Below are 17,731 nucleotides of genomic sequence, written 5' to 3'. Positions count from 1 at the left end.
GATCACAAGGTTTTTCTCCTCTCTGGCCACACAGTGCCCTTGTCAGGCTGGCAGGCAGCCTCTAGCTGCTCCTGCAGCAGCCCCGGGCGAGCGGGCTCACTCTGGAGACCTCCTGGTCAGGATGGAGTGCTCATCTGTGCACAGCCCACCTTTGGGCAGGGTGAGGAGATGGGACGCGGATCCTTTCCAGTTTTGATTGTCAAACCCTTCTTCATTCCTCCTCTCCTGTGTCTTCCATCTTCCCCCCTTTATTGTATCCTCAGAGACCTCTTAGGAGTTTTCCAAAGGTGAAATCTAGAGAGGTGGGGAAAACCTTTGTGAAGAAAGGCCAACTCTCTCTACCTTGCTTCCTTCTTCCTAAGCTGCAGGGCTCAACAATCCATGGCATCTTCCACAGCACTTAAAAAATGGACAAGACCTGAAACAATGATATTGTCAGTACAGTCATGGAAAACTTCGCTTCAGCTCTATCACCCTTAATGATTCACCTGTTTCCTTTTTCCTGCATTCTTTTCTTGTTCTTATACATAATAACGAGCTAATGTTTGTGGTTGAACACAGACTGTAGGTGCTTTATGCAGTTTGTCTCATTTAATCTCACAACAACCCTGGGGAGGAGGTGCTGTCTTCTCTGTCTCACAGAGAGGGGAAAGGAGGCTCAGAGAATGTAAGTCACTTGCCCTAAAAAGTAGTAGAGGTGGGTCTCTACCTCCAGAGTCCATGTTCTATTCATCACTTGGCTGCTAGAACACATATCCTTGTGTATCCAGCTTTTTCCCTGTTGAGCATCATTTCTTCGGAATAAATTCTCAGGAGTGGGATATTGGGTCAGAGGGTCTGTATGTGTTAACCTGGCAAACTTCTGACCCTTGTTCCCTACCTCTCCTGCCACAGCGCCTGCCTCCAGCGCCCTGAAGATGCCACGCGATATGTCCTCCTTTACCAGGTTGGTGACGGCTTCTGCACAGTGAGGCCTGGCACGTGTGCTGTCCTGCTGAGCTGTACACTTGTTTGAAGACCTCTTTAAGACAGTGATTTTTGCCTCTCTGCCAACTGTCTTCAGGGTTGGGCCTCTGTGTCTTATGTAACCATTAGACAAGGTGATATGGCTCCAGCAGCAGGGGCCTTGTCCTTTAGCATCTGCAGGTCTGGTTTCCAGAATCTCCAGGTCCTCAGCAGATCTGGCCGTGTATGGATTGGAGGCACTTCTTCCCCAGCATTAGCTGTAACTTGACCCAAGTAGCAGTGTTGGACTGCTCACTGCATTTTAATAAAGGAGCTCCTCTTCGAAGTCTGTACTGCCCCATGCCAAGTTGGGAGGAGACGTCCATGTGGTCTGGGGCTGCACGAGTTGGGACTGAGAGCCCTATGCTGAGGACCGGGATCATCCTGCCCCACTGGCCAGTGGTTCAGTGCCAGAAGGGCTTGTTTTGTACATCACTGTTGCCTTCACCAAGCAGCCATGGGAGAGTGCTCCCCATGCAGCTCCCTCCTTAGGAGCCACATTGGATACTGAGTACCTGCTGACACCTGGGAACTCCTCATTTCAAACCCATGATAGGGCACAGAGAACTGGGCTGTCATCTTTCAGTCCCTTTGGCCACCTATAGATGTTGGGACCAGCTGTCGCCAGGAGGTGAAAGCTGGCTTCTTTCTTTTTTCCATCATGCTTTGGGCAGTTCTTGTATCCAGAAAGCCTGCGGGTCCAGAAAGGCTGAAGAAGAGGAAGGGAACAGCAGATGAAGTGGCTTGAAGGACATGTCAGTGGTGAAAACGATTTGGGCTTGAGGCTTTGCATCTGGTACCTAAGGAGCCATTGATTCAACTGGAGATGAGAAGAATTTGCCAAGCCAGAGGAGAGAAACCTCAGCCCCTGAAATTTCTGTCTCCAGTGCTTGGAAGTGGAACAGGGATAACTGCTAAGTTAACATCTTGGCTGTCCCGTGAAGCTCAGGCATCAGGATGACGAAGGCCATGCTTCAGTGTTTCTGTTTCAGCTCTGTGCAACTTTTCGTCTTCTTGCTTAGAAGTGGGAAAATTATTGGTATTGACTCTGCTGTGCAGGGCTCTTGGTACCAGCCTGAGCCCTGGAGGTGGAGGTCCCTGGAGAAGTGATCACTGAAGATGGAGCTCTGAGCCCCTCCTTACCTCCTCACAAGACTTGTGTGCAAAAAGTATTTTAGATTTGGCTGACAACCTATCCTCCAGAGCAGGCTCCTTTCCCTTCCATGCTCTAGAATGTTTCCAGCCAAGGCGATAAATAAGGCAACCCAGATATAACTCTTCAGTATCTGTACTGAAGGCAGGGAGGGCCCACGGCGTGCCGTGGCTGGACTTGTGGTCCAGGGTCCTGACCCTTATAGTGCATCGTATATCCAAACCAGGCCACCTGCATTCAACCCAGGAGCCTCACCTCCAGTATGAGTGGCAGCCAGGAGGGAGTACACAGTGTGCAGGAGTCTCAGACAAGGCTGTTTGGGGTGGTACAGGCAGGACCAGGGGAGTGTACATGATAGGAGAGGAGTGGGCAGATTATACACCGTACCCTTCCTCCCCAACCTCCTGCAGAGCTGGTCTCAGCAGTGATTCACACAGAATTAGGCTGCGTCCCTGTACTAGCTGGCAGGTAACTGCTTTCTGAAATTCAGGAGGCGTTTAGTAAGTTTGAGGAAGATATGAAATCAGAAAGAGACATCCAGTGTCGGGTTTAATAACTTTACAGGTAGGATAGTAACACACCAGTAGGGGTTGAGGACGGTGAAACTGTGAGACTATGTGAAGTTTCAGGAATCATTCAGGACAGAGGTTCCTGAACAACCCATTCATGACTTAAGAGTGCAGTCTAGACAGCACTGGAGGGGCTGCTCCCGAAAGATACTGGCCCTGTGTGTGCTGGGGCCAGAGGAGAAGCTAACGCATCATCCTGCATTTGTGGAAATCCTGGTATGTTTCCCATGGATGATTTCCTGAGGCTTGGGTTGTACACCTTAAAGAATGCCAAAACGAGAAGGGAAGTTGTAAGAACATTGATTCTTCTGCACCCTGGAGGGACAGGCTTAAGGAGGAAGTGGTTGAAGTCTATACAGTCATGTTCCCCAGTTCCATACTTCTCCAACCACACTTCTTGAAGTGTAAAAGGAAGCTTTCCTCTGCCTGTCATGTAGCAGACCTGGAGTCCGTAACCTCAGAAGGTGATACGACTGGCCGAAAGTGTAGAAGGATCAGGAGGGCTTTAGTTGATTTCTTGGATGACATGCATGTTGATGCCGTATGGAAGATGTCCTTGTTTTGAGAAGAGGTCACTGATGGAGGAAGACCTTTCTGTCCTTGGCTCTACCACTAGAACCGTCTTGGGCTGGATGGGTTATAGAACTGAGCTGCTGTGACGGTTCTGTTCTTCCATTAGCCAAAACACTAAAAAATAAAAATAAAATTTGGATTGCTTCAGTGTGTTTTTAGTTGACTTCTTCTGTTTATTCTGGTAACCACCCAATTGAGTGGCACAGAAAATAAAAGCTAAGATATTGTGGTAATTCCAGTGATCATCTTACTGTTGCCTGGAGCCACGAGGTGGGTACTGTAATTCCCTCTGAGGAAATTCACTTATAAGGTGAGGAAACTGAGGCACAGAGAAGTCACACAGCAGGAAGTGGCGGAAGCAGGACTGAACCCAGGCAATCTGATACCAGTGTCTGTCTGTCTGCTCTGCACTGTGCTGGGTTCTGAGATGGGAGACCATAAGTGGAGATGAGCACAGGAGGTGAGGACATGGTGGCTTGGCCTTCACGTGACCCCTTTCAGTTTACCTCCCACCAAGCCTAGAGTGATTATTGCTGCCCCGGTGGGCTCTTGGCTATGGCTGAGTCAGTAGATGGGGTCCCTCTTGAGAGATTGAAGTCCCTATACCTCTATGCCCTCCAATAAATAAATAATGACTTAGAGATGAATGAATGAATGAACGAATTCCAACCTCCACATTATTTGTAAACTTGTATCCAGGAGGACCTTCCTCCTTATCCTTAAATTCCAGGTCTCTACATTAAGCATTGGAACCCTCTATGGGTGGAAACTGTAGTTCAGATATACTGGTTGGAGAGTCTGGTATGCATGAGCACTTGTTTCCATCCTTAGTAGAGACCTGATCTTTCCCTCACTTTCAACTCTGGTCTCGCTGACTTGGGTGGGTCAGATGAAGTGAGAGATGAGGATCAGATTGTTTAAATGATAGCTGTCTTAAACTTTAGCAGTATAGGGACAGGGCCATAGCAAATTACAATGCAGCAGAAATTTTGTTACCTTTTTAATCTTCCCTTTCTACAGTATATGTTTTAGGGTTGATGGTTGCAAGAAGCAGAAACTATTCACCACCCATATTAGTTCTAAAAGAGAATATTCTCTCAATTGACATTTTCTCTGACAGGCAGCCTGACAGTTTCTGCTTCTTGCCACATGACATCAACTGACGTGGAATGGCCAGGGACCAGTTTTGATGCAGTTTTCACAGGATTTTTTTCATCCCTTTGCGTTTCTGTCTTTCAATTCAAATTCTGAACACAGTGAACCTGATTGGTTCAGTCCCACGTACGGGTTGGTACTTCTTATCCTCTCTTATCCCAGTCTAATAATAACATCCAGAGGATGAAGTCGTATGGTTCATATTGCCTTTCTAAGAGAGAAGGGATTTAAAGCAAAAAAACAGACTTGGGCTATTTAGATGTGTGTGTGTGTGTGTGTGTGTTTAACTTACAGTGATAGCATAGGGAGGTCCCATGTTCACTTCATCCAGTTTCCCCCAGTACTTAAAGCTCACATAAGTATAGTACAATATCAAAACCAAAAATTAACATCAGTATAGTATGTGTGTCTAGTTCTATGTCATTTTATCCCAGTAACCATAATCAAGATATAGAACAAATTCATCCCCACGAAGATCTCCCCCTTGCTACTCCTTTATAGTCATATCCATCCCCTTCCCCTCACCATTCCTAACCTGTAGCAACCACTAATCTTCTCTCATCTCACAGAACTGTATAAATAGAATCCTGCAGTACATTACCTTTTGAGATTGGCTTTTTTTCTACTCAGCATAATTCCCTTGGTGTCCATCCAAGATGATGTGTGTTTCAGTAGTTCATTCCTTTTTACTGCTGAATATGAATGTTCCATGGAATGGATGTACCATGGTTTCTGTAACCATTCACCTGTAGAGGGGCATCTTGATTGTTTCCAATTTGGGCCTATTGTAAATAAAGCTGCTATGAGCATTTATAAGCAGGTTTTTATATGAACATTAGTTTTCATTTCTCTAGAATAAATGCCCAGGAGTGTGATTACTGGGTCATGTAGTAAGTTTTTATTTTTTAAAGAAACTGTCAAACTGTTTTCCTAAGTAGTTGTACCATTTTATATTCCCACCAGTAATGTGGGAGAGATCCAGTTTCCAGCATGTGATACTATCTCTGTTTTTATGTTTTAGCCATTTTCATAGGTGTGTTGTGATACCTTATTACGGTCTTTGAAAATTTGTTGAGGTTTGTAATACGGTCCATGATCTGGTGGTCTATCTTCGTATATTTTCTGTAGGTGCTTGAAAAGGTATTCTGTTGGGTGGTTTTTTGTAAATGTTGATAAAATTCTGTCAGTTGATGGTTTTATTGAGTTCTTACACCTTTGCTGATTTCCTGTCAAGTTGTTCTATTGGTTGTTGAGAGAGTGGTGAAATTTCCAACTATAATTGTGGAATTGTCTGTGTCTTCTTCCAGTTTTTGCTTCATGTATTTTGCAGTTCTGTTATCTGGTACATACCATTAGGTTTCTGTCTTTTTGGTGGATTGACCCTTATCATTATGTAATGTCTCTCTGTACCTGGTAAATTTTTTTTGCCCTGAAGTTTATCTGACATACACATGTCACATCTGATGTCAATCTCTTGTTTTTTAATTGGTGTTTTTTTAAGACTTAATGTAATTGTAGATGTGTTAGGACTTAAGTCAGCCTTTTTTTTTTTTTACTTTTTTTTTTTTTTGTGGTACGCAGGCCTCTCACTGTTGTGGCCTCTCCTGTTGCGGCAGGCCCAGCGGCCATGGTTCACGGGTCCAGCCGCTCCGCGGCATGTGGGATCCTCCCAGACTGGGACACGAACCCATGTCCCCTGCATCGGCAGGCAGACTCTCGACCACTGCGCCACCAGGGAAGCCCAAGTCAGCCGTTTTTAGTTTTTGTTTTCTGTTTGTTCTGTTTTTTGTTTTTGTGTTTCTTTTTCCTGCCTTCAGGTGATTTACTTGAACTTCTTTTTTTTTTAGAATATTGTTTTGATTTATCTATAGTATTTTTGAATGTATTTTTTCAGTGGTTTCTCTAAATGTTGCGTTACATATACACATAAATTATTGCAATCTACTTGTATCCACATTTTACCAGTTTGAGTGACGTGTAGAAGCCTATCCTCCCTTTTTGTCCCTTTACCTTCTCCCACTTCTAATACAATTGTATATATGTTGAGAACCAAGTTAGACAATCTCCTAAAGTTTTGCTTTAAACATAATTTGCAAAACTCAAAAGACGGAAAATCTATTGTATTTACATACTTTTATTCTTTCCATTTCTCTTGCTTCCTTCCTGATGCTCCAAGACTCATAATTTTACCATTTCCTTTCTGTTTAGAGAACTTCCTTAGCCGTCCTTTTCAGGAAGTTCAGCTGGCAACAAAAGTTTTTGATTTTCCTTCATCTGGCAATGTCTTATTACTGAAGGATATTTTCTCTGCATATAAAATTCTGAGTTGGCCATTCTTGTCTTTCAGCCCTTCAGAAATACTAAGCCAGTTCTTTGCTTTCTGATGAGAAATCTGCTATCATTCAAATTGTCTTTTCTCCCTATGGGTAAGGTGTTGTTTACCTCTTTGTGCTTTCAATATATTTTTTTCTTTAATTCTCAGACTTGCTTATGATGTGTCTTGGCATGAACTCCTTTGGGCTTATCTTGTTAGGGTTCACTCAGCTTCTTAAATCTGTAGGCTTACGCCTTTTTGCCAAATTTGGGGAATTTTTAGCCATTATTTTTCAACCCCACCCTCTTTTTCCACTTCTCTAGACGCCAGTGACATGAATGTTAGATCTTTAACATTCCCACAGGGCCATGAGACGCTTCCATTTTTGCCCCCGCTCTATTTTCCCTCTCTTCAGATTGTGTAATTTCTACTGTCTGTCTTTAAGTTCACTAATTCTTTCCCCTGTCCCCTCTATTCTGCTATCGAGCCCATCAAGTTTTTCACTTAGGTGATTATATTTTTCAGTTCTAAAATTTCTGTTTTATTCTTTATATCTTCTATTTCTTTGCTAAGAATTTTTTTTCATTTGTCTCAGGTGTGTTTGCAATTGCTCACTGAAGCATTTTTATGATCATTGCTTTAAAATTCTTGTTAGACAGTTCTGATATCTACGGCATCGCAGTGTTTACCATCTGTTGATTGTCTTTTCTCATTTAAGCTGAGATTTTGCTTGTTCTTGGTATGTTTGTTATGTGATTTTTATTGAAATCTGATGTCTTGTGTATTATCTGTGAAACTCTAGATCTTATTTAAATCATCTGTTTTAGCAGGCCTTGTTTGTGACTACTCTGGTAGGATAAAGAGGGAGCTGCTTTGATACTGCTAGGTGAGATGGAAGTCTCGAATCCCCACTCAGCTTTCATTGACACTGGGGTTGGGGTGGGAGGCGAGCTTCCCTTTACTGCTGTGTGGAGGTGAGAATTTCAGCTCCCCACTTAGCCTCTGCTGATGCTAATCCAGCTGGGGAGGGGGTACCTCGTTACTCTTTCTCACATGGCCTCGGTTTACACCTGCAGGAGTTATGTGTCATTACTCCTGGGCAGTGGCGAATGTTCTGACTCTCCAGTAGGCCTTTGCTGATGCCACTCCAGTTGGGAAGGGAGTGTGACTTGTTACCTCGAGGTGGGGTGCTTGTCCAGCCCAACCATATAATCTCCCATAACACAGTAGGGATAGAGGTTGGAGGCCTCATCCCGTTCATTGGAACAAAAGTTTTGGTTCCCCACTGGCCTTCTTTGACACCAACCCCTAAATATCTAGACAGTTGAAGAGACAATCACCTTATAAAAAGGCAGCATGCTGGACAACATACGCCTTCTGAAGAAGATTATTGGAAGAGATGGATGAAGAAGTTAATATATGATGAATATATGTAGAGTTAAGGTTAGAAATTATCCAGATGGAACAATAAGAAAACATTAAAAAAGAACCAGATAGAAATATTAGTTATGGGAAATATATAGAATTTGGAAAAAATAGATAAAATTAGAACAAGATAATGGGATAAAAAGTAGGAGGAATATGGCTAAAAAATGTATTAATGGCTTGGAAGGCTACAATTAGGAACATTTCCAGGAAGCATTAAGTAAAGCCAAGAAATATAGAGAGTAGAAGTAGAAATAGTACAACACAATTAAGAGTCTTGGAGAGAAAAATGAAAATAAAACTAAGGAAATAATTTTTAAAAGAATGGAGAATTTTCAGGAACTAAGAGAAAATAGGCCTCAGTTTGAAAGGGTTCACATGGAGTCCCAAAAGGAGCAATAAGGGAAACCCACGTCTATACATATTATAGTCAAAGACAGAAAATCTTAAAGGCTTCCATGGAGAAAATGCAGATCCACCACAAGGTTTGAACCAAAATCAGACTGCTGTGACACATCTCAACATGACTCTTGGATTCGAGTCACTCATTAATGCTTTTTATGCATTCAAGAAAAAGAGCATAGAATTTAAATGTAAGGACATGATAAAAATGTTCTCAGGCATACAAGGCTTCAAAAGTATGCCACATAAAGACTCACATTGAAAGAAATATTTAAAAGTGCTCAGAAACAGAGATATCAAGATGGTGGAGTAGGAAGACACAAAGCTCACCTCCCCCCATGAACACATAAAAACTACATCTACACGTGGAGCAATTCTCACTGAAAACAAATGAGACTGGCAGAAAAACTCACACAACTAACACTGCAAGAAAGATCCACATGGAACTGGGTAGGAAGGAAAGAGAAGCAGTTGGGACCTGTACCTCTGGGAGGGGACACAGAAGAGGAGGAGGATTACATGGGCTTAGAGATCCTCCCTGGGGAGTGTGCAGTTTAATCTACACATTAGGTGCTCCTGGGGTCCAACACTGGGAGGACAAGTCCCCTTAGCTGGTTTGAAAGCCAGTGGAACTGACAGCAAGGCTGTAAGAAACCAAGACTCCACTCGTGAAGAGTGTGCACATACTTGCTTACTCCCAAAACAAGGTGGAGGAAGCAGATCGAAACTGCCTGGGGCTCTGGCTGGTTTCCTGCAACTGCCCAAGCACACGCCCCAGTCTGAGCTGAGTGCCCATTACAGCCCTGCTTACTCCGCAGTGCAACTTTCTTACTGTGGTGAAAGCTGCCAGGGGTGAGGACATTATGCAGCTGTGGGGGTTGGAATTGGCTCAGACCTAACACAGCATCTGAACAAGGCAATGGCAGCCATTACTGGGGCTTGCAGAGGCAGGAGATCAAGAGTAGTCCAGGGGCTTCCCTGGTGGCGCAGTGGTTGAGAGTCCGCCTGCGATGCAGGGGACATGGGTTTGTGCCCCGGCCTGGGAAGATCCCACATGCCGCGGAGCATGGCCTGTGAGCCATGGCCACTGAGCCTGTGCGTCTGGAGCCTGTGCTCTGCAACGGGAGAGGCCACAACAGTGAGAGGCCCGTGTACCGCAAAAAAAAAAAAAAAAAAAAGAGTAGTCCAGAACTCTGACTGCTAGGACCACCCCAGCCTATGCTCTGACCCCTGCCAAGGGCCTGCTCCAGCCCCTCTCACTCCAGCATTGCTTCTCTCTGGGGTAGAGGTGCCAATGCCTGGGTGAGGGAGAGCACACACTTAGAGGGAACAGAGCCAGCTTGGACCTGACCCTCAGGGCTTCTGCTTCAGCAACTTGGGACCTGCCCCCACCAGTAGGGTGATGTTGGCTACTGAGCAGAGGAGAAGCCCTGGCTCAGACTTGGCTCTGGCTCTAGCCCCTTCATCTCCAGCCCCACCTCTTACCAAGGTGATTGCTGCCAACACACCCTGAGGGAAGATGTGACTTCTGCTCACGTCGGATCCAGCTCTCCCACCAAAGCAACTGGGCACATGCAAACTGTATAGGGACACACCCACATAAGGACACCCTTTCAAGACTGTGATAGGTAACTGTTTTACCTAATTTCATAGAGACAGAGAAAGTTAAGCAAAATGAGAGGACAGGAATTTCGTTTCAAATGAAAAAAGAAAAAAAAAAGAACTAATGAAACAATCTACCAGATAAGAGTTCAAAGCATTAGTAATAACGCTCACTGAATTAGAGGAAAGAATAGATGAGCGCAGTGAAAATTTTAACAAGGAACGAGAAAATTTTAAAAAGAACCAGTCAGCACTGAAGAATACAATAACAAAAACTAGAAGGAATGAACATCAGACTAGGTGATGCAGAATGCCTAAATGATCTGGAAGATAGAATAATGGAAATCACCCAATCAGAAGAGCAAAAAGAAAAAAAAATATTTTTAATGGCACTTTAAAAAAAACATTTATTTATTTATTTGGTTGCACTGGGTCTTAACTGCAGCTCGCCAGCTCCTTAGTTGCAGCTCACAGGCTCCTTAGTTGCAGCATGTTGGCCCCTTAGTTGCAGCAGGTGGGCTCCTTAGTTGCAGCACATGGGTTCCTTAGTTGTGGCATGTGAACTCTTAGTTGTGGCACGCATGTGGGATCTAGTTCCCTGACCAGAAATCTCACCCGGACCCCCTGCCTTGGGAGTGTGGAGTCTTATCCACTGCGCCACCAGGGAAGTCCCAAGAAAAATTTTTTTAATGAAAACAGTTTAAGGAATCTCTGGGACAATATCAAGGGTACCGACATTCGCATTATAGGTATCCCAGAAGGAGAAGAGAGACAAAGGGGTCAAAAATGTATTTGTTGAAATTATGGCTGAAAACTTCCTGAACTTAAAGAAGGAAACAGATGTCCAGATACAGGAAGCACAGAGGGTCCCAAACAAGATGAACCCAAACAGACCCATACCAAGACATATCATAATTAGAATGGCAAAAGTGAAAGAATTCTAAAAGCAGCAAGGGAAAAAGAGTCATAAACAAGGGAACCTCCATAAGACTATCAACTGATCTTTTTGAAACTTAAGGTAAAAGGGGAGTGGCATGATATATTTAAAGTGCTGAAAGGGAAAAACCTAATCGTAGGATGTTCTGCCCAGCAAGATTAGCATTTAGAATTGAAGGAAAGATTAAAAACAAGCAAAAACAAAAAGCTTCTCAAACAAGCAAAAGCAAAGAGTTCATCAATACTAAACCAACCCTAAAAGAAATGTTAAAGGGTCTTTTCTATGTGGAAAAGAAAAGGCTACAAGAAGAAGTTATCTATCAGAAAGGAGAAATCCCACTAATAAAGGCAAATATATAGTAAAGGCTGTGAATCAACCACTTAAATAAGCTACTATGAAGACTAAGAAGTAAAACTAACTATAACTACAGTAAACAATTAAGGAACAGACATGAAGATGTAAAATAGAGCACCAAAAACGCAAAACGTGTGAGGAAAACACAAAATGTAGATCTTCTAGCAAGTATTTGAACTTTAACTACCAGTTTCAAACAAGTAGGTGTAGGTCAACATGTATGAACCTCACGGTAATCACAAATCAAAAACCTACGATACTCAAAAACTAGAGAGAAAGGAACACAAGCATACCACTAAAGAAAATCATCAAATCACAGAGGAAGAAAATAAAGAAGAAAAAGAACAGAAGCACTACAAAAACAACCAGAAAACAACAAAATGGTAGTAAGTTCATACCTATCAGTAATCACTTTAAGTGTCAATGGACCAAATGCTCCAATCAAAAGGTGTAGGGTGGCTGATTGGAATAAGAAAAAAAAAAGCCATCTATATGCTGCTTACAGGAGACTCACTTCATAGCTAAAGACACAGACTGAAAGTGAGGGGGATGGCAAAATATATTTCATGCAAATGGAAACGACAAGAAAGCTGGGGTAACAATACTGAGATCAGACAAAGTAGACTTTTTAAAAAGTTTATAGCAAAAGACAAGAACATTATAGAATAAAAGGATCAATACAAGAAGAGGATATAACACTCATTAAAACATATGCACCTGATGACACAAACAGATGGAGAGATATACCATGTTCTTGGATTGGGAGAATCAATATGGTGAAAATGACTCTACTACCCAAAGCAATCTACAGATTCAATGCAATCCCTATCAAATTACCAGTGGCATTTTTCACAGAATTAGAACAAAAATTTTTACAATTTGTGTGGAAACACAAAAGACCCCGAATAGCCAAAGCAATCTTGAGAAAGAAAAATGGAGCTGGAGGAATCAGGCTCTCTGACTTCAGACTATACTGCAAAGCTACAGTAATCAAGACAATATGGTACTGGCACAAAAACAGAAATAGAGATCAGTGGAACAGGATAGAAAGCCCAGAGATAAACCCACACACCTATGGTCACCTAATCTATGACAAAGGCAAGAATATACAAAGGAGAAAAGACAGCCTCTTCAATAAGTGGTGCTGGGAAAACTGGACAGCTACATGTAAAAGAATGAAATTAGAACACTCCCTAACACCATTTGCAAAAATAAACTAAAAATGAATTAAAGACCTAAATGTAAGGCTGGACACTATAGAACTCTTAGAGGAAAACCTGGGTAGAACACTATCTGACATAAATTGCAGCAAGATCTTTTTTGACCCACCTCCTAGAGTAATGAAAATAAAAACAAAAATAAACAAATGGGACCTAATGAAACTACAAGCTTTTGCACAGCAAAGAAAACCATAAACAAGATGAAAAGACAACCCTCAGAATGGGAGACAATATTTGCAAATGAAGCAACTGACAAGAGATTGATTTCCAAAATATACAAACAGCCCAGTGCAGCTCAATATCAGAAAAACAAACAACCCAATCAAAAAATGGATGGAACAGTTTGCAAGGCAGAAATAGAGACACAGATGTAGAGAACAAACGTATGGACACCATGGGGGGAAAGTGGCAAGGGTGGTGGTGGTGGGATGAACTGGGAGATTGAGATTGACATGTATATACTAATATGTATAAAACAGATAACTAATAAGAAAAAAATGCAAGTAAAATGTTTTGCTAAAAATAAGTCCAATGAGAATGAATAGTTCACAGTCTTTTTTATTTAAATTGCATCTAAATATTTAATGTGGTTGGAAAAACTACTTTTCTAAATTCTTTTGTGACTTTCAATAAAAGTTTCCCTTAACTGACGTCCACCCTAAAAAAAAAAAAAAAATGGGTGGAAGATCTAAATTTGTCTTTAGATCATTGCCTAAAGACATTTCTCCAAAGAAGACATATAGATGGCCAACAAACACATGAAAAGATGCTCAACATCACTAATTATTAGAGAAATGCAAATCAAAACTACAATGAGGTATCACCTCACACCGGTCAGAATGGCCATCATCAGAAAATCTACAAACAATAAATGCTGGAGAGGGTGTGGAGAAAAGGAAACCCTCTTCCACTGTTGGTGGGAATGTAAATTGGTACAGTCACTATGGAGAACAGTATGGAGGTTCCTTAAAACACTAAAAATAGAACTACCATACGACCCAGCAATCCCACTCCTGGGCATATACCTGGAGAAAAGCATAATTCCAAAAAATATATGCACCCCAATGTTCATTGCAGCACTGACAATAGCCAGGGCATGGAAGCAACCTAAGTGTCCATCAACAGAGGAATGGATAAAGAAGATGTGGTACACATATACAATGGAATATTACTCAGCCATAAAAAGGAACAAAATGGTGCCATTTGCAGAGACGTAGATGGACCTAGAGACTGTCATACAGAGTGAAGCAAGTCAGAAAGAGAAAAACAAATACTGTATAATATTGTTTATATGTGGAATCTAGAAAAACCAGTGAGTCAATGAATAAATCAAAGAGGAAATCAGACAGTACCTCAAGACAAATGAAAATAAAAACACAACTTTCCAGGACTTCCCTGGTGGAGCAGTGGTTAAGAATCCAACTTCCAATGTAAGGAACACGGGTTTGAGCCCTGGTCCGGGAAGATCCCACATGCTGCAGAGCAACTAAGCCTGTGTGCCACAACTATTGAGCCTGCCCTCTAGAGCCCGTGAGCCACAACTACTGAGCCCGCCCGCCTCAACTGCTGAAGCCCGCGCATCTAGAGCCCATGCTCTACAACAAGAGAAGCCACCACAATGAGAAGCCCACGCACTGCAATGAAGAGTAGCCCCTGCTCGCCACAACTAGAGAAAGCCCGTGCGCAGCAACGAAGACCCAACACAGCCAAAAATAAATAAAATTTTTAAAAAACAAAAAACACAAGTTTCCAAAATCTATGGGAAACAGCAAAGGCAGTTCAAAGAGGAAAGTTTATAGCAACACAGGCTTACCCAAGAAACAAATATCTCAAATAACCTAACCTACCATCTAGAGGAATTAGAAAAAGAACAAAGCCCAAAGTCAGCAGAAGGAAATAATAAAGATCAGAGAGGAAATGAGTAAGATAGAAACAAACAATAGAAAAGATGAATGAAACCAAGAGCTGGTTTTTTGAAAAGTAAACCAAAATTTATAAGCCTTTAGCCAGGCTCATCAAGTACAAAAGAAAGAGGATTCACATAAGATAAGAAGTGAAAGAGAGTTACAGAGATACAAAAAAATCATAGTACTACAAACAGTTACATGCCAACAAATTGGACAGCCTAGAAGAAATAGAAAAATTTATACAAACATAAATCTTCCAAGACTGAATCAGAAAGAAATAGACAAACTGAACAGACTGATCACTAATAGTGAAACTGAATTTGTAATTTAAAAAAAAATCCCAGCAAATGAAAGTCCAAGAATAGATAGCTTCACAGGGGAATTCTACCAAACATATAAAGAAGAGCGAATACCTATCCTTCTCAAGCTATACCAAAAAATTGAAGAGGAGGGGACACTCCCAAATTCATTCTATGAGGCCACAATTATCCTGATACCAAAACCAGACAAGGACACTGCCCCAGAGAGAAAAAAACTACAGGCCAATATCTTTGATGAATATAATTCTGAGATGCAAAAATCCTCAACAAAATATTAGCAAATTGAATTCAACAGTGTATAAAAAGAAACAAACACTATGGTCAAGTGGGATTTATTCCATGGATGCAAGGATGGTTCATTATTCACATTATCAATCAGTGTGATACACCACATCAACAAAAGGAAGGATACAAATTGCATGATCATCTCAATAGATGCAAAAGAAGCATGTGAAAGAAGCATGTGACAGGGCTTTCCTGGTGGCGCAGTGGTTGAGAATCCGCCTGCCAATGCAGGGGACACGGGTTCGAGCCCTGGTATGGGAAGATCCCACATGCCGCGGAGCAACTGGGCCCGTGAGCCACAACTACTGAGCCTGCGCGTCTGGAGCCTGTGCTCCACAACAAGAGAGGACACGATAGTGAGAGGCCCACACACCACGATGAAGAGTGGCCCCCGCTCACCGCAACTAGAGAAAGCCCTTGCACAGAAACAAAGACCCAACACAGCCAAAAATAAATAAATAAATTTATTTTTTTAAAAAAGCATGTGACAAAATTCAATATCCATTCGTGATAAAAACTCTCATCAAGGTTGATATAGGGGGAACATATCTCAACATAATAAAGGTAGTTTATGACAGACCCACAAGTAACATAATACTTAATGGTTAATAGCTGAAAGCTTTCCTCTAAAATCAGATATAAGGCAAGAGATAAAAGGAAATGTAAAGCACGCTGAAGCACTTGTCCTGTTCTGGGAAGATGTTAAGATGATGATGAGGGTATATGAATATAAGAATGGATATTAAGGCAATTAACCACTCTAAGAACAAAAATAGAATGTAACCTTTTTAAACCAATAAACGAAAACTTGCTAGGGAGTTCGCTGGCGGTCTAGTGGTTAGGATTTGGCACTTTCACTGCTGTGGCCCAGGTTCAATCCCTACTTGGGGAACTGAGATCCTGCAAGCCACACAGCGCAACCAACAAGAAAAAAAATTTTTTTTGGCTAAATCTATTGGAAAGTAAGAAAGAAGAAAAAGAGAGAGAGAGAGAGAGAGAGAGAAATACCCTAAGCAGAAAATACAGAATAAGTCCTATTACAGAAATTATAGTAAATACAGATGAATTAAATTTACCAATTAGAGTCCAAGGTAACTCGCATCTGATAGGGGCTGTTTTGTCTCGGTCTTTGTGATCCAGAACCCTGAACCCCAAGAACCATGGGGGCAAAACCTTGGAGATGATGCCTTGCCATGTTTTCCACACACCTGGCTCACTGAATTATTTTGGGATTTAAAATATGACCAAATCCTACTCTCATAGCTTCTGATTCAGGTCTGGGGTTGTGCCATAGAATTTGCATTTTATTTTATTATTATTTTTTAGTTATTTTCATTTTATTTATTTATTTATTTATTTATTTATTTTATTTTATTTTATTTGGCTGCCTCAGGTCTTAGTTGCAGCACGCAAGATCTTTGTTGCAGCATCCGGGATCTTTCACTGTGGTGTGTGGGCTCTTCGTTGTGGCACGCGGGCTTCTCTAGTTGTGGCACACAGGCTCCAGAGCACACGGGCTCAGTAGTTGTGGCGTGGGAGCTTAGTTGCCCCACAGCATGTGGGATCTTAGTTCCCTGACCAGGGATCGAACCCGCTTACCCTGCATTGGAAGGCGGATTCTTAACCACTGGACCACCAGGGAAATCCCAAATTTGCATTTTAATAAGTGTCTTAGGTGAGCTTTGGGGATCTCTGGCATCTGGTACCCTACCTCAATTTCCAGAGGAGGGATCTGAGTCTTGGAGAGAGGAAGAGAATTTTCCAGGGCCACACAGCTCATGGTGGAGGGCTGGGAAGGACCAAAATGTCTTCAAAAAGGGCCCATTCTGTTTCACTGACCCTGGCCTAACAGCCGGTGGCAGAGCTGGTTCTGAGCAGTACTTGCTACTGCTTCTCTAGACTGGCCTCATTCTGGGAGTGCTTGTTGTCTCATGGGCTGGGAAGCTGGATACCAGGGGGCAGACACAAAAGTCTTCTACCTCGTATGGAGCCCACTCTAGACACAGGAAGCCCTAAAACAATTTTCTGGTACAAGAGTGTCTCTGACATGCAGCGATTCCACATGGCACTTTCTAAAATGTAAACTTTTAATTCAAATATAGTGTACATGCAGAATAGTGCACAAGTAGAAAGTGTACAGTACTGATGAATTTTCCCAGCACACGAACACTACCACACTGTCCCCCTCCTACTTCAGGGTAATTTCTTTCATGACTTCCACCACTTATAGATTGGTTTTGCCTGTTTTTAAACTTTTTAATGATGGAATCATGTACCTCTTTGTGTGTCTGGCTTTTTTCAACATTATGTGAGGTTCATCCATGTTGCATATATCAATCGATCATTCTTAATGTTGTATAGTATTTCATGGTATGAATATATCACCATATGATAGTTCCTAGTTTGGGATTCTTATAAATAATGCAACTGTGTTCATTCCTTTTGATAAATACACATGCTCATTTCTTTTGGTGGAATGGACTTGCTGGCTCATAGGGTATACTTAAGTC

At 42.1% G+C, this 17,731-nt stretch overlaps 1 protein-coding gene across 5 annotated transcripts in view; it reads left to right on the top strand.

Moving 5' to 3' along the window:
• The window catches only part of KANSL3 (KAT8 regulatory NSL complex subunit 3), a 42,701-nt gene extending 39,256 nt beyond the window's left edge, over positions 1–3,445 (top strand). For all 5 annotated transcript variants that reach the window (XM_082641805.1, XM_082641807.1, XM_082641806.1 and 2 more), the window contains one exon: positions 895–3,445. In XM_082641805.1, the coding sequence (XP_082497931.1) occupies positions 895–915 (21 nt within the window). In that variant the 3' untranslated portion in view covers positions 916–3,445. The remainder of the gene's footprint in view (positions 1–894) is intronic.
• Positions 3,446–17,731: the final 14,286 nt, after the last annotated feature.

This window comes from Mesoplodon mirus (genome assembly GCF_964341445.2).
Source record: "Mesoplodon mirus genome assembly, chromosome: 14".
Taxonomy (NCBI): Eukaryota; Metazoa; Chordata; class Mammalia; order Artiodactyla; family Ziphiidae; genus Mesoplodon; species Mesoplodon mirus.
Note: the sequence above shows the minus strand (reverse complement) of the source record. Positions and strands in the feature narration are given on the sequence as shown.